Source organism: Lissotriton helveticus, chromosome 4_1 (genome assembly GCF_964261635.1).
Source record: "Lissotriton helveticus chromosome 4_1, aLisHel1.1, whole genome shotgun sequence".
Taxonomy (NCBI): Eukaryota; Metazoa; Chordata; class Amphibia; order Caudata; family Salamandridae; genus Lissotriton; species Lissotriton helveticus.
Window position 1 is genome coordinate 1,063,959,745 of NC_136063.1, and position 24,651 is coordinate 1,063,984,395.

A 24,651-nucleotide genomic window follows, 5' to 3' on the forward strand; every position below is an offset into this window, starting at 1 on the left:
GCTTTAGATTCTTCAACGTTTGTCAAAGGCTTTTCAGGCTTAATGGGTGTTTGTGTGCCTGAGACCGGTACAAAAGGGGGTGGTGATGAACGGAGCATCTGAATCAATCAAACACTCACACCCAGTCAAAAGATCTGGTTTTAATCCATCACCGTTCTTTAGCCCACTCTGCCACCCCAGTTCAGACATGGCTATATGCAAATCAGTCTGACCCTGTGCCCTATGGGAACAGTCCAGCCCAAACTGCCAAGCCATGTCTTCCCTGGACCAGAAACAAGCTTACGAGGACAAAATAATATAATCTAAAATCTGGTGCACCCCAACCCCCTCTATCCCTTGGCAAAGTGATAAATTTATAAGCTCTACGAGTTTTCCCGTGAGCCCAAATAAATCTGTTAGCTACACTCTCCAGTATATTAAACCATTTGTTCTAAAAAATTAAGGGTATTGACCTACATAAGTACAAAAATTTAGGCAGAACCATCATTTTCAACACATTCGTGCATCCAACCAAAGAAAGGTGCAAGTTATTTATCCTTTCTAGGTCACTTTTTATCTTTACTATCAGTGGCTCCATATTACGCTCTACTATCTTCTCTAAATTTGCAGAGATATCGATCCCTAAATATATAGCGCTGTTGACCACCCTGTTATCCAGACTAGTTACAAATCTATTCATGATTATCTGGGTGTTTGTTTTGTTCAGACTGTATCCTGAAACCAGCCCAAAATCATGCGCCTCTGCTTCTACCCCCACCATAGCTATATCCGGATTCGGGGTCAATATAGCCACGTCGTCAGCGTAGGCGAGAGTTTTCACAGTGCAGCCATTTAATGACATTGAACGAATCTCAGGATTTCCCTCTAATTTGCGGAGAAGCGGCTCTATGTATAAGGCGAAGAGCAATGGGGATGACGGACAGCCCTGGCGAGTCCCTCTTTGTATACGCACTAAATCTGAGTGACCTCCATTTACTCTAATTTTTGCAACCGGATCTCTATATAAAGCCTGTATGGCCTGTATGTATCCTGACCCGATACCACACCACTTCATAACTTCCCATAGATATTCCCAGGCGACCCTATCAAAAGCCTTCTCGGCATCTAAGAAAAGTGCTGAAATAGGGTCGCCTGTAACCTCTGCCGCATCAATCATGGTAATCGCAGTCCTAATATGCTGTGTAGTGCCCTTCCCGGGTATAAAGCCGTGCTGTGATGGGCTCACCAAGTGTTCAATGCAGCCTGCTAGTCTCTTTGCCAACATCTTCGAATATACCTTAACATCTGAATTCATCAGGGTAATTGGCCTATAGGAACCAGGAAGGTTTAAGGGCTTCGCTTTTTTAGCAATGACAATTATATCGGCCCCTCCCCATGAATCCGGAGACTGCCCCCCTTGTTGTACATATAGCATAACCTCAAACATGTAAATCAACAAGCAATCACGAAATACTTTATAAAACTCAACCGGAATTTGATCAGGCCCAGATGCCTTTCCTGATGGTAAACTACTCAGTGCGTCATTGAATTCCTCCAGGCCTAGGTTAGCTTCTAACATTTCTCCTTCTTCCTTAGAGATAGATGGTGGGGCTATCTCTTCAAGATACTTGCTAATTTCTGCTATTCCCCCAGTATCTTCCCGTGTATACAGTTTCTCGTAAAAAATTCTAAAGACATCTCTTATCCTATCCGGATCAGTAACCGTGACACCCAATGGATCCAATATCTCCTTTATCTCTGCAGCTGCCCTCTGCTGTCTAACTTTAACCGCAAGGATGTGTCCAACGCTAAATATTCCAGACAGGATTTACATAAAGTAAGTAATCTATGGGACACATAGATTACTTACTTTATGTAAATCCTGTCTGGAATATTTAGCGTGGCAGTTAGGGCAAAAACTGAAGGAAGTATTTTCCATCCCTTGTGGACGTATTCTTGTAGAATGGAGTCAAAGAAGTTGAGTAACAGAAAAGCCTGGGCGGGCGCCGTGAATATAGAGGAATCGCTAGTTTCTGTTATATGGATTTGTGATTTATCAGCTCAGAGAATACTGAAAGCCTAAAAAGGCCTCGGTGTAGACTGAATCTTTGGTCCCGGAGCTGCAATAACGATGTTGGAACCCGATGGCAGAAAAAAACAATCTAACAAAGGAGCTGAGGAACATGCGCATTACACACTGGAGGAGGGGTCACTATACCTTGTGACTTGAAGACTTCTTCAAAGAAAAACAACTTGTAATCGTCTGAACCAAACACTAGATGGTAGGATAATACTAAGCATATGTATCTACGGCTATCACATGATATGAATACATGTAAACTACCCGATCTAGAGTCACTGGCAAAGTTACATCGACCGGCCTGGAAAAGTCTACTCTTTAGGATTTTAACTTTCAGAGAGAGGGATACCATTTTGGCTAAGTCCAAACAGTTTAATCACATTGACTTTATTTTTGACACTTGTACGTCACAGAGCCTAGAATAGCTAGGGTCAAATTTTGGCAGGCTATGTTACAATTACATTTTTAAGATCAGACTGTTTTAGATCACGATTTACCAATTCAAGGGGAAATGGAACCCAAACTGCTTGTCGACTCACAATAGAAATTCTTTTGCACATTTTATGTATTTGCCCTAATCTCTTGTTTTTATTAAAAACGTATTGGCAATCTTTTTTAAATAAAGCAAAAATAAGATCAAATGCGAAGGCTGTTAGATACTGTTTTGGTGTCAGGGACAAGGGTGCAATAATAAGGCTAATGAAATTCTTAGACCAAGCCTATAAAGTATTAATTTCATGCCTTAAGCAAACTGCTTTCAAAAATAGATTTTAACTTATATGCCTCTAGAACCTCTTAACAATCACCTGATATTTGCACCAATATGTTATGGGGGTTTTTTGTAAGCTTTTGATTGATACAATAAATCTCATTTACGAATACTTGTCCGAAACAATTGCGATTCTCCTATTAACATGACCACAGAATCTGGATTTCATTAAAGACACGGAGGCTAACATTATGCATTAATCCTTTAATGCAACTCACAAACAGCCGTTTATATCATAAAGAAAAAAGAATAAGAATGTGATGACATCATAGCAACAATATAAGGCATGAGCAAGGGCAGAGCTGCCTCTTTTAAATGCAATGAAGCAAGGAGAAAGTCAGCAAAATGGAGGTGCAACTTGGAGTAAAAGGTGATGAAGAAGATGAAAACCAAGGAAGGAAGTGAAGGCAAATCCAAGAAGATCTGTTAGGTCGAATTATCTGAAAATAAAAGTGAAAAAATTAAAAGGTTGAAAGCATCTTGCAAAGAAAAAGCAAATTGTAAACTTGAACATGAGCAAATAAAAACATCATATGAAATGCAAATAGTTAACAACATCATATGAAATGCAAGGCAAAAGAATAGATTCTCCGTCCAAGGGAGGGACGGGAGGGACGGGAGGGATAATGTTAGCCTCTGTGTCTTTAATGAAATCCAGATTCTCTGATCATGTTAATAGGAGAATCGCAATTTCATTACAAGACAAGGAGGCTACATTATGCATGTTGGTAGTCTTGAATAACGGCGTTGGACATATGTTCAATAGGTTTACAATAATGATGAGCAAAAGTAGAGGCATTGGACCAGTCAGCAGCTTTAAGGATAGCATCCAACTTACCACCAGACCAGAAGGACTTGCTAGCCATAGCACCTCTGAGAGAATGAGCTTGAAATTTGGAAAGGTCAATACCAGCAAAGTTCATAGCCAATTTAACCCATCTGGCAATAGAACAGGATGAGATGGGTTTAAAAGGTTTGACAAAAGAAATGAGAAGTTGATTGGCATCAGGAGGGCGAAGATCTTTCATTCTGGAATCGTATTCTTTCATACAATCAACAACACAAAGTTTTTGGCAATAGTCAAAACGAGGATAAAAAATAGAGTCAGACATGGTTTTAGTTCTTCTAAGGATTTCAAACTTAACACCAAACATATCATAGCATCTATTAGAGATATCTAGACCTTTCACATCGGAAACTCTACGACAAGAAACTAAGCATAAAAGAGAAGCAAGTTTAATGGAAAGACATTTCCTGTTAAGAAGAGAATTGTCAGGCCAAGAGCAAAAAAGGTAAAGCATAAGTTTAACATCCCACACAGATTGGAATTTAGGCCTAGGAGGTCTTTTAAGTCTAATACTCTTTAGAAATCTACAAATAATAACATTCTTACCTACCGTCTTACTGTTGACAAGAGAATGTCCTGCAGAAATGGCAGATCTATAACAATTAATCGATCTATAGGAGAGGCCATTGTCGAATAGTTCAACATGAAAATTAACTATATTGACGATAGGAGCCTCCACGGGATCCAAGTTCCTCTCCATGCACCAACGAAACCATTTTTTCCGGATGTTATTATATCTGTAGTGAGTTCCTGGTGCCCAGGATTCTCCGAATAGAGTGAGAGCAGATGACAAAAGTCCAGACAATTTGTTAGATTGCCTGACACTTTCCAGGCAAGAAGGTTCAAACTCTCTGAAAGAACCAGGTGGTGATCTTCTCCGTTTGCGTTTAGAACCAGACCTTTTGTTGCAGGAATCAGGAAGGGAATGTCGCATGAAAGCTCCAGAGCTGTGGGGAACCACGCCTGAGAGGGCCAGAAAGGAGTTAACAGGACTAGGGAGCACTGATCCTGTCTCACTTTTTGAAGAACCCTCTGAATCATGGCGAAAGGAGGAAAGGCAAAAGGTCGAAGAGGAGACCATGGCTGGAGAAAGGCGTTCACTGCAAGAGCGCCCGGGTCTGGCATCCAGCTGAAATACCGAGGAAGTTGAAAAGTCAATCTGCTGGCAAAAAGGTCCACATCGAATGGGCCCCAAAAAAGAGACAAGGAATTGAAAACGTTCACATCGAGTTTCCAATCGCTGAAATCTTGAAGGAATCTCGAGTTCCAATCCGCGGAGAAGTTCGATTTCCCGGGGAGATATTCTGCTCTCAGAGAAATTTTGTGTTCCAAACAGAACATCCAGAGTTTCCTGGCCAAATCGGAGAGGTCTGCTGACCTTGTCCCGCCAAGGCGGTTGATATAGGAGACTGCAGAGACGTTGTCCATCTTCAAAACAACGGATCTGCCCTGAAGAGAGTGTCTTAAACTCATTAGGGCATAAAGGCCGGCAGTCAACTCTAAAAAGTTTATATGGTGGGAGGATTCTGCCTGAGACCAGACGCCACTGGTGTCCTTCTCGAGGAGACGTGCACCCCAGCCATGAAGGCTGGCGTCTGACTCCAAGACAAAGCCCGGAGTCGAACCGAAGATAGCTCTTCCGTTCCACGCATCCAAATTGTCCAGCCACCAAGAGAGTTCCAACCTCGCTTGTTGATCCAAGAAAACAGGGTCCTCGTACCACACACCGGATCTGAGGGCATTGGCTTTCACTCTCTGGAGGGCACGATAGTTGAGGGGTCCGGGAAAGATGGCCTGAATTGAAGAAGAAAGCAAATCCAGGAGTCTGGCCAATTCTCGAAGAGTGAGGGATTGCTGTCTTAGAGCCAACCTGATCTCCTTCCGAATCTTGGCGATCTTCTTGTTGGGAAGAAGGAGGAGACATTTCGAGGTGTCCAAGTGAAACCTAGGAACTCTAGAGATTTTGAAGGGGTAAGAATGGACTTTTCCCGGTTTATAATGAAGCCAAGATCCTCTATGAGATTCATGGCGATCCTGAGATCTTCCAAGAGCAGAGAGTGAGTTTGTGACATGATGAGAATATCGTCTAAATAAATAATGAGGCGGTTACCTTTCGCTCTTAGAAGAGAGACAATTGTCCTCATAATCTTGGTGAAGCACCAAGGAGCGGATGAAAGCCCGAATGGGAGGGCTTGAAATTGAAAGAGGTGACCGTCCCATATAAATTGAAGAAAGGGCTAATGTTCCTCTGCCATAGGGATGGTAAAATACGCGTCTTTCAGATCCAATTTGACCAGCCAATCTCCCTGAAGAAGAAGATCTCTGAGGAGGTGGATGCCCTCCATCTTGAAATGCCTGTACACGAGGTATTTGTTTACCTCCCGAAGGTTTATAACCGGTCTCCTACCTTTGTCCTTCTTCTGGACTAAGAAAAGCGTGCTCACAAATCTTCTTTGAGACCAAGGGACCTCGATAATAGCGCCTTTTTGGAGCATAGAGGAAATTTCTTCTTTATCAATTTCTAGATTTTCTAAAGGAAGGAACAAGGGGTTGGGTGCAATAGTTTCACAATCTATTCTGAACCCCTGAACTGTCTCGAGAACCCACGGGTCTTGAGTCAAGGACCTCCAAACATGATAGAAGTGCTTGAGCCTTCCCCCGACCCTGGGAGGGGGAGAGGAGAGAGAAGGACTTGCTTGAAGAGTTGTTGTGGAAGTTCCATGAGAAGAGAAACCTCTGCCGCGAGAACCTCTTCCTCTCTGGGGGTAGAATTGTCGGTTGGAGGGATAGAAGCCTCTGCCAGTGGTACCTCTTCCTCTATTGGATGAAAAGGGCCGGTAGTTTCCGCGGCCAGAAGAACGGCCCCTTCTTCCGGCCTGTCCAAAAAGTTTAGTGGAGAAAACACGTCTCATATTATTTTGGGCCTTGTCTAGGGCGGTGAAGGTGGCAACATACTTCCCTATGGTCTTAATCATATCCTCGCCGAAGAGGAGGCCCTTGGGTTTATTGGAAAGTTCCTTTTCGGCAAGGTCACCTAGTTTAGGGTTAATTTTATTGAGGATGGTCTTCCTTCTTTCAATATTAAGGCCCGAGTTAGCATTACCAAGTAGTACGATCGCCCTCTGGCTCCAGCACCTAATCAGGTTAGTGTCGAAGGGTAAATTAGAGATATAGGATTCCTCTGCCAGATCGAGGATTTTAGTAAGGGGACCGAGAACATCAAGGAGACTATCTTGGCAACTCTTAAGGGCCCTCTCGAGGCGTTTTCTGGGGTCTTTACCCAGTTTGAAAAAAATTTAATGAGGTCGGGATCGAGATTGGGGGTCTGGCAAACCTTGTACTCGATGCAAGGCCTCGGACATTCGGATCTCAGGGTATTGCGACTTTCTCTCTCTAGAGAATTTCTCAGCCATCTAGTGATAAATTTGGCGACATGATCATGTGGGAACCATTTAGAACTATTAGGGTGGGAGCTGGTATTAGGGGAAAACATTTCGCCACCCAGAGGGTCAAAAATGGCGTGCTTAGAAGAGGGGGAAGAGTCAGCCTCGGAATGGACATTAAAGTCTAAGTATTCTAGATCCTGCTCACCCAGGTCAGGAATGAACTCGTCGTAAGGGTCATCGAAGACCTGGTCTTCATCTGAGTGAGATCCTGCGTCAACACGTGCACTGTCAACAATTGTGCCGCTGAGGACACCCGCCAAATTCGTGCCGCTAGGGACACCCATCCTAGTTGTGCCGCGAGGGGCACCAGTACCTTTTGAGGCGCAGGGGCCTCCCATAGATCGCGAGGTGCTAGGACTTCCCAGGTCAAGTGAGGTACCACGACCTCCAATAGTGCCATCACAGTGTTTGACTTTTTTAGAAGATTTTAAGTATACAGTTTCAGGATCACGAGGAGAGTCGTCATCTAGTAGGAAGGATCTCTTGTGCGACATGACCTCCTTCAACGTGTCCAGCATGCAGGATTTCATCTTTCTGTGGGAATACTTAAAAGGAATCATTGGTATAGTTAGGGGAGCTAGCGACAGCATCATCTGACAGTAATTCTGGCTAGATTAAGGTAGAGAATCTGTCAAATATTACTAACCCCTTAATATATTATTTATTTATTTTTTATATTTTTATGAAAAATCAATTCAATCTAACCCCCCTTTTTTATGGCAATGGATTATGAGAATCTAGGTTAAGTAATGCCCAAGTAACTAATAAGGTCAGGAATAAAAGAAATGGATCCTAAAAGATAATGACACGTTAAAATGAGCCAAAAAACGATGCGAGGGGGCAGGCGAAGGGAGAACAGCTGATTGCTGGTCTCCGAGTGGCTGGCAAGCGCAACGGAGGTGCTCGAGCCAGCCGCAGTCGGAAGATCAGAGGAATGGCCCTAGAGAGGTAGGGGGCGTATTGCCGCCGCTGCCGAGGTTCATTCCTCTGTGGACATGGAAAAGATGCGCTCGGGGAAAGAGCGAGTGCGTGAAATACATTTAACGCATCAGAAAGGCAAATAAAAGGCAAATCGCAGCCCAAACACTAAAGCGCCGAACAAAGCCATAGCTAATAGGCGCTAAAGCAAAAGAAACGCAGGCAACCTTCGAGGGAAGCCGGATCGAAGGAGTGAGTCCCCCGAGGAAAGCGCGACCCAGGTCGCATAGGTGAGGAAGGGTAGGGTGGAGGGCGGGAGATTATAACGACAACCATAAATTGGAAGTCGAGGGAGGGTAAATGGTTTAGGGAAATAAAACCAAAACGAATTGAAAAAACAAGGTCAATGAAGTCAAGTGACAATAACATATTAGATAATTAATATAGCAAGTAATAGTATAAAAAAAAATCAGTATCATGTAGCTTAAATAATACCAAAGCAAGAAGAATAAGGAGAGCCAACTTATCTGTTTGCGAGCCGCATTTAAAAGAGGCAGCTCTGCCCTTGCTCATGCCTTATATTGTTGCTATGTTGTCATCACATTCTTATTCTTTTCTTTATGATGTAAGCGGCTGTTTGTGAGTTGATTTAAATGATTAATGCATAATGTAGCCTCCTTGTCTTGTAATGAAATCAGAGTTTTCACAGATAATTATGCATTCCTTAAGCACTGGCATGGATACAGATATACTATGCATGTTCCTATTAACCACAAGTGACAGTTCATCTGATGATATTTTCCACATTAAGTGATCCATCGGCAAGGTATTTGCACTTTTTATTGAAGCAGCATTTGAACACTTTTTTGTAAAGTTTTAGCATTTGGGTGTAAATTTAAAGCTTCTGCACACTACAGTGTAGTATGGCCCATCTATCCACGGGGATCAGGGTTGATGTCTAACCTTGAATTAAACCTGTATGAGGTCTGCCTCCCTTAGTTCAGTTTATTTCAGTGCGGCTTACTAGCTGCTTCACTGCATATTTCCTGCTTGGCGTGCTTTAACCTAGTGGAGTAAAGGGCAGGAGCGAACAAGGGAAAACATAATCTAATGTGACCAAAAACAAGGGAACCGTATCAAACAAGGGAACCTTGTCTAACAAGAACCAATGAGGAAGGGTGAGGCAGGCCCTTATTTGTACATTTGCTCTGACAGACTGTCAATCCTCACAAGATTGCCCGTTTTCTAAATAAACCAAATTTGATTAAGAAATTAACTTGAAGCCTAAAAAGAAAAATCATGTTAACTACAAAGAAATGTAAAAATTATTAAATATATATACACATAAACGATTTGAATTGATATCAAACTGCTGCTGATCTGAAAGTGTAGTAAAAAGTGTGTTTCTTTTTCCCTTTTGATTATACTGCTATAGTATACCTATGTTTTTGTGTGCTTTTTTCTAGAAATCATATAAATTGCCATCTTCCTTCCCACCCGTCCCCCAGCTGAAACACTGTGAAGCATCATTAAGTTTAAGCAGCCAGCTTACCAGAACCTTGCACTTCATTAACACACTGCAGCAGATCCTGTCCTTGGTGGATGACATCAAATGTTAAGTTGTTCATGGTCAGGGACTTATCCGCATGATGTTGGAGCCTCTGTTCGGCTATTGTGATATCTTCCGTATCAAAATCATTCATCTGCTGAGACAACTCCTCATTCCAAGACTCCAGGTCTGAGATGATCTAATAAAAGCATGACAACAGAATTACAGATCAACAAATTGAAAAAGATGCATACAACAGCAAAAATGTATCAAGTGTGAATTTACATTGATTTCTGTATTTTATACTGTAAAGTGTATATAATTTAAATAGGAACATCTTATGAGTGTTCCTCCTGCTGAAGTACGAGTTTAGAAGTGAGAAATGTTTTGGCGAGAATGGGAGCAGAAGACAGAAGAGACGTGGCTAAAAGTGAAAATAAAAAACAAAAAAGGGAAAGGGGATCAGGAATCTAAGAGGTACAAAAACAGGGAGGGAGACTAAGGAGATCACTGAGAGATTAAAGGGCTTTTTAACGTTTAAAATGTGTATCTAGAATATTTCGAGATAGTCTTAGATATGAAACTGAGCCAATTCCAATTCTACTGTGTGCAATGGAATTAGGAAAAACAGGTATGAGGCCCACACCTGCACTGTTAATTTTGAAGTAGTGTTTAGAGGCAATATAATTGGCTGAGGAGAGACATTCCCAACATAGGGAAGGGGCTGCAACCCAAGTGTCTTGGGACGGCCACTTCGTGGATCTTTAAAGGGACAGTGGAGTGACACTGGGATGGCTTTAGAGTAAGAAGAGGAGTAACACAGGGACCAGCACCATGAGGCAATTACAGGTGCGCAGTGGGACGCCGGACATGATAAATCGCAAAGCTAGTATTGGAGCACTTCAGCGCAATAGTGTGTGACCATTGGAGGAATAGACATGACACCTGGTGCATGGGCATCACTGTGCAGAGCTAAGAGGAACCCTACCTAAAGGGCAAAAAATCTTTCTACTTCATTATAAAATAGCAACCACTGAAGCAACCTCTAGCCTAAAAAGAGACACAAACGGTTGTGTGGCATGAAAAGGCATCAGATCAATTACTTATCAAAGAATGGAATGAACAGCAAAGGACAAAAGGAGGAATTAACCGGGGGAACCTCACCAGAGGAACATATGGACATATATAAGATTGAAGTTGCAAGTAAAGGCACGTGGAGGAGAAGCGATGGTTTTATGGCACTAAAGTGTAGTGTTAAACCTTAAGAACACTGCCGTCTTTCCAACTTTGACAAAGCAACTGTTTATTTGTGGAAGAGAATGAAGGTAAGCCTTTCCATGGACAGGTTGAGGAGGATTTGGGAGAAAGCTCAGAAGGCACGCGACTGAACCATCATCATTTTGTTCCAGGCAGGTAATGGATTGGACACAGTGCATTAAGCTTAAGCAAACTACCTCCCACTGAGAATATTATTTGAGACTTTAATGACCAAGTTGGATAGAGATGACAACTTGCGTGATTCCAGGAGACCACCTTTTTGCGGCCTGAAAGCCCTAATTGAGTCTTTAGAAGGCTAGAGCTAACAGTTAATGAGGACTCGGAGATATGACAAAATAACTGCCTTTCGCCCATCAAAGTCACCAATCCAACTTGCCTATACAAAGAACAGTTGGCCCCTAAACCTTGTCCCACTTTCTTTTTCCTCATCCTCCTTTTTCCCCTTCCTCTAAGGGTCCTTGTTGCAGTGTGAATAATTTCTGGATTTACATGCTGTACATTTTTCCAGTTCGGAATGGTCTCCTACTGCTTCTTTTTTTCCCCATCTCTTGTCAACAATTTTGAGGTTATGCACATCAGCTTATGACATCAGATGTATGCGCCCAAACTTGCATGAATTGTCACACTTTTCAAATTCTTGTTTCTGCCTTTAGGTTTGTAAGCACAATCAGGCGCTCCAGGTCACTGTTTGACAAAGTTCTGAAGAATACTAAAGGAAAACACGAAAAATTCAGAGAAAGCACTGGATCGAGAGAGGATGTAGAGAAAAACAAAACACACACTGACAGAGAATCGCATTTCAGGTTTTTCTTTGGGCCTTCAACCATGAGAGTCTAAAAATGAATCTTTAGTGGAGTGGATACTTTGAGAGACATGGGAAATAGCCCTTTCAGATTTTTTTCCAAAAGCAGCGCCACAACTAGTTTAGAAGGGTAGACACAAGTTGCGCAAGATTTGCCTGCCCGAGGACCACAAGTATGAATCGTGGGAAGCCTGAGAGAGATTATTTTAAGTAATCTTACAGTAAGTGAGAAAAATAAGTGGGCAAACGATGCTTGATGAACTGCAAGGCAAATAACCCACTATGAGGAACTTGGAGCTTTCAAGCAATAAGAAAAACCCCACAGAAACGTAAGTGGAACAGGGTAAAGAGGTGCAATGTCAAAGAGAAGGTCATCGATCTCGTAAAAAGAGGAGCTAATGAGAAAGGTGCAGAAAGACACAAAACATCATAAAAAAGCATATGCCCACAACAACTCAAAGGCGCAACTAGACCGAGCTGAATACAGTGGACTTGAAAGCACACACCTCGCCTAGTTGAAGGGGAGTAGAACATGTCGGAGACAGACAGGTTCAAACACAGACACCATTGAGGATACGTTCTAGGAGTATGGCTTGACTCCAAATGGCAACTGGGACTGGGGGAGGGTGAAAGAGGCCAACGAGAAAGAGACCCCTGACTTCAGAGAGGAGGACTTCGCCAATGTTGAACAGAGGCTGTCCAAAGTCAAGAAAAAAAAACCTTCAACTGGAAGCCGAAATTACAGGACTGATACAAAGCAACAAAGAGACTGACAGCACTCTCAAGAGCTTCAGAATCCCAGAGAGGAAGGGGACAGAAGGGAAACAGAAGAGGATCAAATAGAGTTGCCACCATCTGTAATAACAGCACCTTAGGATGAGGAGCAAGAGGTATTCTAATAGGAAAAAGAGCCTTACTTACATTCAGGAGGCACATAAAAACATGGCTCTTTAATCAATAGTTATTCTTTCTCCTGCTAGCATGATCCACAGCGCCGAGACACCCACGGGTATTTGTGTGCTCAATATGTTTTAAAAATAAATAAATAAATATGATCAAGAGTCGGGGTTGTCAGAAGGGGGCTTGCAAGATCTACTCAAGCTGACCAGAAAAAGAGGTAGATATATACTCCTGGAGGTTTTCCCACTAGACGGCATCGCCATTCAAACACTCTTATTAAAAGGACGGCAGATACATGTGGAGTCCATCTAAAGGAAGAGCAATGAGAAACTTATTTTCTATTGGAAACCTTGGTACCTTCCCAGAGAAATATCTATATTTGTTCTTGATACCAAGTATCCAGGATCAGAGAAAAGAAGCTTTAACAACCATCCTCCTCTAAGGCCAATAGATCCATGGCAGAGAAGAAGAGACACTCCTCGCAGACTATATTTATTAAAAACAATTCTCCAGCTGATTCCATAATAGTGAGCAAAGCCAGGAATTAATATATCAGTCATTATGCAATGGTGGGTAGCCAACTGCAAAGCTCCCCTAAACAGATAAAGCGGTCACATGTGAAGTCTTGTGTTTGGTATCAAAGAGATGCAGGAAGCCATCATTCCTATCAACTTCCCCGCTGTTCTCAATGGCAGAGCTTGCACCTTCCACATAATTTGCGTTTCCTTCAACAGTGACTATGTTCTTTTCTCGCTGGAATATACTTAACCTTGGACTGAATTGACCCTTGTCCTCAGAAACATCTTCACTTGTTCTGATTTTAGAGAGGACTTCTTTATGTTTAATGACAAACCCAGTCTGTATAGAGTTGTCATTACTCACTGTATTTCTTCTTTGCACTTTTTGTGTGCATTTGCCCTTACCAGCCAGTCATCTAGGTAGAGATAAACGTGTATGCCTTGTCTCCGTAGGTGTGCTGCAACTGTTGCTAGGGTCTTTGTGAATACTCTTGGTCAGATTTGATCCCAAAGGCTAGTACCTTGAACTGGTAGTGTTTTTTGTCTACTAAAATCCTAGGTATTTTTTGTGCTCTGCATTCATTGGGATGAGCAAACAGGTGCCTTTTAAATCTATTGCTGCCATGTAACACCCTTTTTGCAGTTGTGGTATGACCTCCTGTAGGGTCCTCATTATGAATATTTTGTCTTTTTAAATTTGTTTAGAAATCTTAGGTCTAGAATTAGTTGTAGTGTTCCATCTACCTTAGGTATAATAAAATATGTTGAATAGTTTTCTTTGTTGATTGCTTATCTTGCCACTGTTTCTATTGCATCTTTTGCTAACATTTCCTCTACCTCTTTCAGTATATGGGATGTTTCCTCCTTTGAATGAACCTTTCTTTTTGGTCCGCAGAATTGTTTTGTCTAGTTCTATGCAATATCTATACAGTATTATGTTTAAATTCCATTTGACTGAAGTTTTCTCCCTCCACTCGTGAAGGAAGTTTTTTTATCCTGCCTCCAACTGGTGTCATGTGTAGGAGCTCATAGGATTTTTTTTTTTTTACTCCCTGATGTTATTAGAAGAGTGTCTTGCGACTGTTGGTAAGTCACTTATTAGTAGGTGGTGTTCCTTTCCTTGTGGATGTCCCCTTTCGTATGACCGACCTCAAAGAAACTGCCTTATTAGTTGGTTTTGGAAACTCTACTGTTGTTGATTTGCTTGACTGTCTCGTTAGTACATCTGTTGGTACTTATGGTAGGATGTCCCAGATTGTAAGCCGCCCCTTCCTGCTGGTCTTTGCAAAGGCCCCAGCCCACTCCGCATTTTGCCACTGCACTGCAGAACTCCCCTCGACTTCACTGTCTCATTGTCTTTTTTCAGCTGATTAAGTGTCTCGTCAACAGCACTTTCAAACAGCTGCTTGCCATTAAATGGCACATTCAGGATGTGTGCTTGAACCTCAGGTTTGAATCCTGAAATTCTCAGCCAGGCGTGACAGTGTTGAGTTAGTCCTATCATCATGTGTCAGCTAGATGGACCTGCCACGTCTAGAGCTGACTTCATGCAAAAACAACAGTTGATGGACAGAATGTAGAACAATGTCATACATTCACCCCAGTACAGGGATCTGGGCCTAAATCCATCGTTTTTTTGCTCACCACACCACCCCGGTTCAGACATGGCCATATGCAAATCAGTCTGACCCTGTGCCTCATGGGAACAGTCCAGCCCGAACTGCCAAGCCATGTCTTCCCTGAACCGGAATCAAGCATCATAGGACCGGTTTCTGGCTATCAGCCGTCTTCAGCCAGGATAGCTTAACGCCAGTGGTGTGGAGAGCACGGGACTCACGTCTGAGCAAAGGTATGCTCAGACGTGAGTCCCTTGCTCACTTTGCCACTGGATTCAAGATAGCCTGGCTGATGAGGGTTATGAACCTGAAACCGGTCCCAGGATGCTTGGTTTCCGGTCCAGGGAAGACATGGCAGTTCAGGCTGGACTGTTCCCATAAGGCACAGGGTCAGACTGATTTGCATATGGCCATGTCTGAACTGGGGTGGCGGAGTGAGCTAAAGAATGGTGATGGATTAAACCCAGATCAGTTGACTGGGGGTGAGTGTTAGATTTGCTCAAATGCTCCGTCCATCATTCCCTTTTGTATCGCCTTAGAGCGGACTTCAGGCATGGATTGGTGATGTTCTTGCCATCTTCCACAAGGTGCGCTGCTCTCTTCCGATATTGTTCTGGGAGAGGTTTAATCAGCTCCACTAGCTCCTCCAAGTGTTGGTAGGGACGTAGATTCAGTAATGCTTTCGAATTTGCGATACACCAGTGATCTGCAACACTTCTTTTGACCCATGAGGTCAATTATTTTACTGTTTTTGTCAGGAGGTGGTCCTGAGGTACTAAGAACGTTAGCCCTCTTCCTCACTGTTGAGGAATTCTTATCTTTTTTCTCTGCCCTTTGTGTGATGGCTCAACATATGGCAGGTTCTTTAAAGGACTGGTCCCCTGGTCCAAACTACTTGGCAGCATAGGCAAGAATTGACTCCTGATTGTATGTGTAGGAAAGCAGGATCTTTCTAGGATAGATAACCCCACTTGTTGCCTGGTGTCAGTGTGTTTAGACTGTAGGTTACTGGGATCCTACTAACAAGGAACCTAGTGGCAGTGCTCTCTCCTCTAAATTTCATGGTAAGTATACACACCAAAAGGAGTAGGGAGTGAAAACCGTGGTGTAGTGGTCCAGTGGTGGCACGTGCTGTGTGTCCCAATACTGCCCTCACTCACACTAGTGTGTGACATGCTTCATCATAGGCCTGCTTACAATACACCCCGGCGCAGCCAACGCCTGGGGTGGAGTAATAGGGTAGGGGAAGACAAACACAACATGAAAGAGAGAAAACAATGCTTCCAATAGTGACTGGGAACGCCAGAAGTGTAAGTGCAGGGTGGTGTGGGTTTAAAACTAGCTCAGAGGTATCTCTATACCTATACTTTATTCCTAGGTCATCTGGCCAGGATTAAAAACATGAAGGATGGTGGTGATGGGGAGATATAATGTGCTCCTTGCACCCCTCCTTACTGCCAGGTAGTCGACATGTTTTGGCTGTGAGTCTGTGCCCAGTGATTGGGGTCACGCCGGCCTTCTACAGGATTCTGCTGGTCCCAGTACATTGTGTAGTGCTCTAACCTCCGTTCGAGGTTCGTGGAAATATGAAACCCTAATCCTTACGTAAAGGTACTTCCTTTAGAAAATTTGTGGATTTATTGCAAGGAATAAGGGGACAGGAGACATAAGAGTTAGGGGAATTAGAAGGATTATTCTCCTCGTGCCTCTCAATTATGTGAGTAGACATCCATACGTGCACACTCACAGACCAGGGTCCATCACCCTAAAAACAGGAAACATATTCCTCATAGTAAGGTAATTCATTCTCAATTACCCAATCAGAACTGCCATACTTTTGGTAGGTGTAGAGTTCAGCGCCACTTGTGTACTGTCAACTCATATAACCTACAACTTATTAAAAAGGGGGGCTCGGATTGTTCTTACTTACAGAGTTTACCCTTAAGCCTTGTTACAACTGGCGGTCGGCAAGGAGAGACCCCCTGTTGCCATACTCTGCGGGAAGCAAAATCCTAGGGAGGAAAGACATTGTAACGGGTATTGTTCACAGAGTTACAATTTCATGGTGTAGGTGTTCACGGTGTGGATAATAAACACCTCTTAAGTGGTCCAATGTTACCTACTCGCTACCTCAGACCCGTAACAAACATTAAAAGTACATAACTCGCGTTATACAATCCACTGTGGATGCTCTTGGTTAGGTGAAAATAGAGAGCTACCCAGTGACATAACCGCATTGTGAGGGAAGATGCACTTGCCCAGCGCCGTTAAACAGCATAATGTGGCTTTTAAGTTCATGCGATAAAACCAAAGTCCCCCGTTTTTGAGGTGCTCATTTGAGGAAATGGCCATATTCAACCAAATGCACGTGCCCCCTCTGTGCACCCCTCTAACTTACTCCTAGTGACTCCAAAGTAGTTGCGGCTGAGAGGTCCTTACAAAGGGACCAAATAACACCCACTGTTAAAAGAAACCAGTGAAGAATGCCAAAAAGAGTTAGACTTATGTGCCTCCCTCTCTCCCCTTCACCTTCACCTTACTACTCCAAGGGTGGTGCTCCTCCTGATAGGTACTCGCCTGCTCCTCCTGTGTAGGTATGCGGGGGAGCATTAAGTCCATACCGCTTTTGTTAGTGGGGCGCTTCCAAACGCCCGGAGTGAGTTCTGGTCATGTGGGTGGCGTGAAACATCTCAAACGGGCATCTTGGCAACCAGGTTATCGCAACGGTCCTGCTTCTATGATGCAGGGCACCCTGTAGCCATTGGAGACCCCGTAGCAGGGTTTAATCAAAAGCGCTCATGGTGGCGATTCGTTCTAGTTGCAATTCTGTAATGTTAGGGACAACGAGTCCTGCTGCCCCAATCCATTACCCCAAGGTATGCCCTTATTACCTGAAGTCCTTGTTACACTCCCCACCTAAAACAAGAGGGTATCAGATGTTTATGTGAAGGAACTATTCCTAGATTTCATTTAATGAATGTAAGCCCTTATTAAAACCAAGGGTCCTTAACTAAGGTCTCTCCTTCTAAAAGGAGTGATGGGCATGTAAAAAAGGTGAGATGAGGGAGTTAGCCATAGTGCCCTAGGGAGGATGTTATTTCCTTTTTCCTTTATCTCTCAAGATAGCCCCAATAGGGGGGGAACCCTTTGTTGCCGCATAGGATATTCCAGCTCTCCCAACACACCTTACCAACTTAAAGTATGGATGTAGTCGATTCTGATGGGGAAATTGTGAGTAGGTAACATTGGAACACTTAAGAGGTGTTTATTATCCACACCGTGAACACCTTCACCATGAAATTATAACTGTGAAAAATACCTGCTACGATTTCTTTCCTCCCTACGATTTTGCTTCCCGCTGTGTGTGACAACAGGGGATCTCTCCTTGCCGACCGCCAGTTCTAACATGACTTAAGGGTAAACTCTGTAAGTAAGAAGGGTAACATCCTTTACAACGCAACTTTTACCACGCAGTGCCTTTACGACGCAACTTTTACAACGCAAACCATTACAATGCATTGCGCTGGGGGGCGCTCTAGGATAGGGAATAGGTTTAATTTACTGTCCAACACCTTCCCTACTATCCACGGGGACTGGAGTTGGAATAGTAAATTAAACTATTCACTATCCAGCACCCCAAAGCACTATGCGTTGTAATGGTATGCGTTGTAAAAACCGCGTTGTAAAAGCATGCGATGTAAAAGCATGCGTTGTAATGTCATACATCCAAGTAAGAACAATCCGAGCCCCCTTTTTAATACGTTGTGGGTTATATGATTTTACAGTACGCAAGTGGCGCTAAACTCTACACCTACCAAAAGGGTAGCAGTTCTGAATGGTTCATTGAGAATGAATTACCTTACTATGAGGAATATGTTTCAAGTTTTTAGGGTGACGCACCCTGGTCTGCAGTGGAATTGGTAATCGCATAGAGCGTGACTGAGTGTGCACGTATGGATGTATACTCACATAATTGAGAGGCACGAGGGGAATAATCCTTCTAATTCCCCTATCTCTTATGTCTCCTGTCCCCTTATTCCTTGCAATAAATCCACACATTTTCTAGAGGAAGTACCTGTACGTAAGGATTAGGGTTTCATATTCCCGCGAACCTCGAACAGAGGTTAGAGCACTACACAATATACTAGGACCAGCAGAGTTCTGAAGAAGGCTGGCGTGACCCCAATCATTGGGCACAGACAAACGGCCAAAACATTTCGACTAGCTGGCAGTAAGGAGGGGTGTAAGGAGCACATTATATTTCCGTATTACCACCATCCTACACATTTTTAGTCCTGGCTGGAGGATCTAAGAATAAAGTATAGGTATAGAGATACCTCCGAGCTAGTTTTAAACCCACACCACACTGCACTTTCACGTCCGGCATTCCCAGTCACTATTGAAAGCATTATTTTCACTATTTTATGTTGTGTTTGTCCTCCCCTACCCTATTGCTCCACCCCAGGCGTTGGCTGCGCTGGGGTGTATTGTAAGCAGCCCAATGATTAAGCATGTCACACACTAGTGTGAGTGAGGGCAGTATTGGGACACAGCACGTGACACCACTGGACCACTGCACCACGATTTTCACTCCCTACTCCTTTTGGTGTGTATAAGTATTTGACAGGGGGTTTGGAGTAGGTGAGTTCCGTAGCCTCTCCCCTTCTCGTTTGTGTGTAAAAAGTACTTTTTACACCCCACAGTTGACATACTGGGGTACCATTGTAAGTCCTAGTATATGGTACCCAGGGCATTGGCACACTTTGAGTCTCCCATGGGCTGCAGCATGTATTATGACATCAACGGGAGCCCATGCAAACTATGTCTGCAGAGCTGCTATAGCAGTCTGTGTGAAATGGTGCTTGCACCTTTCATTTTGGATATAAGTTTTCCCTTATATCCTGGTCACTGCACTTTAAACCTATAAGTCACCCCTAAGGTAGGCCCTTCAGTCCAAGGGCAGGATGGATGGTTCTAAGAGTGTGGGTAGCCCAGCACGAGATGTCCAACTATATAATGTCTGTTCCCGAACCTGGTCATGTTTGGTATCAGACCTGTTGGAATCATGCAACTACACTGATTCCAGTGTTAGTTGCATAATGCCATGTACTTGGGGGCTCCTTAGAGAACCCCCCCCCCCCCCAATACCTACCTGTGTAGCCTTACAGCTGCTGCCTACCGGAGACAGTGTTCTCCCCCCCTGCTGATTAGCTTGACTCAGGCAGGGGAAGCTGAACAAAGGATTCCCTGTGAAGGAGAGGTGTGACCACCTCTCCTTTAGTATTAAGTAGGGTGGGGGTGCTTCCGAGCCCCATCAGTCTGCATTGAAGGCACATTAGGTGCCCTCCTTCATGAACCAGTTTTGCCCAGTTCAGGAGCCTTTGGCTCCCACTCTGGTGCAAAGGACAGGGGAGTGTCCACCCACCTCTCCATCTCCTCCCTAGGGTGGTGCCCAGAGCTCCTCCAGGTGGCCACTTGATTCTGCCATGTTGAATCTTGGCCCCTGGGATCATCTGCCTGCTAGGACAGCTGAGTAGAGTCCCTTACCCCCTCAGATAAGATGGTCACCACAAGAGAGGTCCTTCCCCTTTTTTAGATTTCTTAATGGCTCCTCTGAGGGTGGGCTCTAGATTTGTCCCGACAACAATTTCAAGATCCAACTGCCTGTTGCCTGAAGACTGCTCAAACACTCTTCTGCTGGTGTACACTGGAACTCTGCTGTTCTTCAAGCCAGGATCTACAACAAGACTGCTTTTGGTGGGAAGATTCCGGGTGCATCTTTGTCCCTGTGCTTCTTCAAGTTCTGCAACTCTGTGGCCATGCATCCTCTGAGTCACCAAGGACTCCCTCTCCAGCAGACGTGAACTGCCTATCTGTGCACTGTGTCTGTTTACCGTTGCCAAGGTACGTTGGCCTTCTCCACAAAAGACATTCAAGCTCCAAGAAGCCCCTGCCTCCAGCACGGCGCAGCACCAAGAACAAAGTACTGCCTGCATCCTCTGCCTCATCGGCCTTTATCTCCTGTGTGCTGTTGAGTCTTTTCTGCAATTCCCTGCGCCTGCTGCCAGAGGGTCCTCGAGGAGACTCCCATCAATTCCTTCTAGCTCTTCTGCATGCTGGGGGATAGCTCGAACTTTACCTTGCTGGGTCAGTCCCACAGACCTTGCTGGTCTGCAACACAGCATCTTCTCATGCAAACCATTGTTTGAGTTTGCCAAGGCTTGTTGGTGGTCTGGCCGACCACTGACCTTCCTGCACTCATCCACCGGCGTGGGACAGCTCGTAGACAGCTCCTGTGCTCCTGCATCATTGCCTAGTCTCCACAGCTGTTGCTTTAACCTTACAGTGCTATAACAAGAAGCTCCAACAAGGGCTGGTATTGTACTCCTGTGCCTCCTGGTCACCTCCGGGTGGTCTGGACTCTGTCTCCTCTGCTTTCAGGTTCTTCTTATCTGGATTTCACATCTTAGTTATACCAGCCTGGTCCACAAAACTCTGTAGCCGCTGATCTCTCACAAACCTTCTTTTGAGCCTACGGGCATTTCAAACACCACTTCATCCCAATGCACCTAGGCTCCCTGGTGCAGGTATCCTGGGTCCTGGGGTATCCATGGGTGGGGTAGCTCTCCAACCTTCTTTGATCATAGTGGTTCCTTCGAGGTCCTTTGGGAAGGGTCCTAGAACTGTAATAATCCAGCCGCTACTTACCCTGTGTTATCCTATGGATGTTTGACCCAGTGTAACCACTGTGCACCCGGACGCCTTGGGACCCCTGGCTACTCACCTTGGGTGGTTCCATGCTTCCTCTGGGGCCCTCCATCCCTGGGTATTAGTCCTGTTTTGGTACTTAGATCACATTCCACTATTTTAGTATATGGTTCGATCCCCGGTTGGGTCCTATGTGTTTTCCTATACTACTTACCTATTTCTGAAGTAGTTCTTGTGTACAGTTGATAGCTTCGGATAGGAGACATACCACGTTAGTATCTAGTGTGTGTTAATAAACAGAAATTGTTTTTATACTCACCTGGTATGGTCTTTTAGTGTGTGAAAAACTTACTTACTGACTATAGTGGCAAATGCATCCTGCTTTACACACCCTCCTGAATAAGTCTTAGCTGCTCTCCATAGCCACCCCTTGTGAGCTCTGGGTTTCTACACCCTGCCACTAAGGATTGCCTGAGCTCAGTGCACAGTGCCTCACTACAGGCGGACACTATATACTGAGCCAGCCTCCTACAGTGTGGGCAGAAGAGTCTCCAACAGGAAACATGATTGTGGTTTCTCTTCTTCTAGTTGAACCCCATATCTGTCCGGTGCCTTTTTATCACCCGGTTGTAGATGCCTAAGTCATCTAGTGGTGATGGTCTTGATTGTCAATTGTCTACCCCCTTTTCTGGTGAGTCAGTGTCTAAGTCCTGCCATTATGTTTCAGTGTATTGTGAATCCTCTGAACCCCGATATTGTCCCGCCATTTGCTCTTCCTCTTCTTCATAGAATTTTTCAGTTCTTTATGAGGCTCAGGAGTTAGAAGCTGTTCAATGTCCTCAAAGCTTTTTTCCCCGATTCTTTGATATTGAGGAGTTTGTTTTTAATTTTTTTTTTTTAGAGTTTTCTATAGCCCGAACTTGACCCAAATCGGGTATCCGAGCGCTTTACATAGCACCAGTTACTTTACATGAGGACACACATTTATTTTTATTAGGCACGGGGAGATTAATTGATTTGCCCAGAATCACAGGATGTTTAGTGTCATTACCGAGACTCGAACCCAGTTCCTCCAGGTCCGAGGTCGAGCGCCCTAGCCGTTAGGCCAACTATTAGGATTCAAAACTCCTCAAGACTTTCATAGAAGTCTTTGCGTTTCTGGAGCAGGACCATCATTTCGGCTCAAGATGCCTTTTCTTTCTTTTTATCTCAACGGTCCATTGTTCGGCGTCGAGAATATCACTCATCTTCCTCTTCGACATTGAAGAGTCCTTTGTAGATAAATCGATCTGGAAACTGTGATGGTCTGTTCGCGACCTTTCATGTTTCGACGCCGAAGTGTTCTTTTCTCGTCTGTCCTTTGACGACTTGGCCTTCTTCAGGCATTTTGCCAGCTGCACTGTTCTTTTCAAAGATACCACGGAGTTCCTTGTCTTGGGTTGCAATTGCAGATGTTGAATGCTTGGACAACACGGCTCTCTTTGAGGTTGATGCGTGGCATTTTTATGCCTCTGGTAAGATTTTCAAGAACAATAGAAGTCTTCTTGGCACCCTGTGTCTCAATGTCAACGATCTGTATGTCAACCTCTGTTTCCCCTTCTGGTTCTTCGGAAATGTTTTTCTCTTCATCGCTTGAAAGGACCAAGTCTCGTAGAGATGTGTGAACTGAGAGGCATGGGTGATGTCCCTGCATGGTGTACTGGGCTTGCCTCTGCCTCTCTTTTCCTCAGGGTCTTTGGTGTGAACACGGAACAGGCGTTTTAGTGCTCACTACAATGGTCTCTGGGCAGGCAGAGGTTACAGAGAGGGTGCTTGTTTTTCTGTGCAAATTTGTGGTGGCAGTTTTTGCACAGCTGGAAAGGTGTTTTCTCCATTACTCAGTACATGGAGTCGGCCCCCTACAAATGCATTATTTGGCACTGTCAAGGAAATGGTTTGCCTTCTCTCATAATATCGCCCGGTACCTTCTTGAGATGTTTTAAGTTAGCTGCAGTCGTGAGAAGTTGAACGAAAGTCAACTTCTCACGATCTTCAGTTAATTTTTTCTTCCAAGACTTGGAGAGCCTTCAGCATGCACCCAGATCCAGCGGCAGAACAAAATTATCTGAAGATGGCAATCAAAAGTGGGAGCTTCCAGAAGAAGCACAACAATGTCACAAGGAGACACCAAATAGAGGATTGTTGATCGCCCACCAACAACAAAAAACAAACTGAGAAGGACAAAAGATTTTTGGGGAGAATTCCAGACACAAACACTAGATGGTAGAATAATGCACAGCATGTAAATCCAGAAAAGATTCATGCTGCAAAACACTATTATGCAGACATTCAAGCTAATCGAGAAGCACAGGGGTGGTAAAAGGTACTAAGACATCTGTTTGCAAACACTCACTCCATTCAACTCAACTTCTCAAGTGTGGGTGAATACCTCTACACAATCAATGCACAATATGGGACTCCAGAAAAGATTCATGCTGCAATACACTATGGTTGTCTACCAGTAAGAGTAGTTATGCTGATTGAAACATTTTCTGGATTCACATGTAATCCTCCCACCCCTCCAAAATAGAAAGCGCTGGAAGCAAAAGGGTAAAGGGAATGCGTAGTAGAGAAATAGCAATCCCAAAAAATAGTACAGATCATCAAAAAGAAAAACAAATTCCTAAGATGATGACCACACACAGGGGCTTTGTGGGTGTACATCTAAAGTTATAAGGAGATGAACATAACCATAAAATGTTGATGAGATCCAGAGAGGGGGAAAAAAGAGAAGAGGAATAAGGCAATTTCAGGCCCAACCACTACACTGAGAAATAATGCACAGCATGTGATCTAGAAAATAATTCAAGCTGCAAAACTACTCTTACAGGTAAGTAACCCCTGAGCACTGCGTCGACTTGCTGTTGCAAATTCTTATTGGCTTCTTTCCTCCAAGATCTTTGGCTCCAAGAAGCTCCAACTTCAAGCATCTCATGTGACCAAGATCTTTGTCCTCACCGCATCACTTGCATCCTGGGACTGCATCTTTGGTGAGCTGCTGGAGGTCCTCTTGCGACTCCAGTGCCTCTGGCCTGTGGGTCCTCTTGAGGGTCTTCTTTGATTTCAGTGGGCTACCCCAATTGCTCGGGGCCTGCTCTGACTCCCCTGCTTGTGGTGAGTCTCCTGGACCTTGCTGTTCCCGACATTGCTCCTTCTTCGCTTTCCACGTTGTTTGCAGTTGCCAATGCTTGTTGGTGCTCTC

At 44.1% G+C, this 24,651-nt stretch overlaps 1 protein-coding gene across 3 annotated transcripts in view; it reads right to left on the minus strand.

Annotated features, from left to right (window-relative positions):
• The window catches only part of TRIO (trio Rho guanine nucleotide exchange factor), a 4,034,553-nt gene that overhangs the window by 2,764,049 nt on the left and 1,245,853 nt on the right, over nt 1-24,651 (minus strand). For all 3 annotated transcript variants that reach the window (XM_078687660.1, XM_078687659.1, XM_078687661.1), the window contains exon 14: nt 9,592-9,787. In XM_078687660.1, the coding sequence (XP_078543786.1) occupies nt 9,592-9,787 (196 nt within the window). The remainder of the gene's footprint in view (nt 1-9,591; nt 9,788-24,651) is intronic.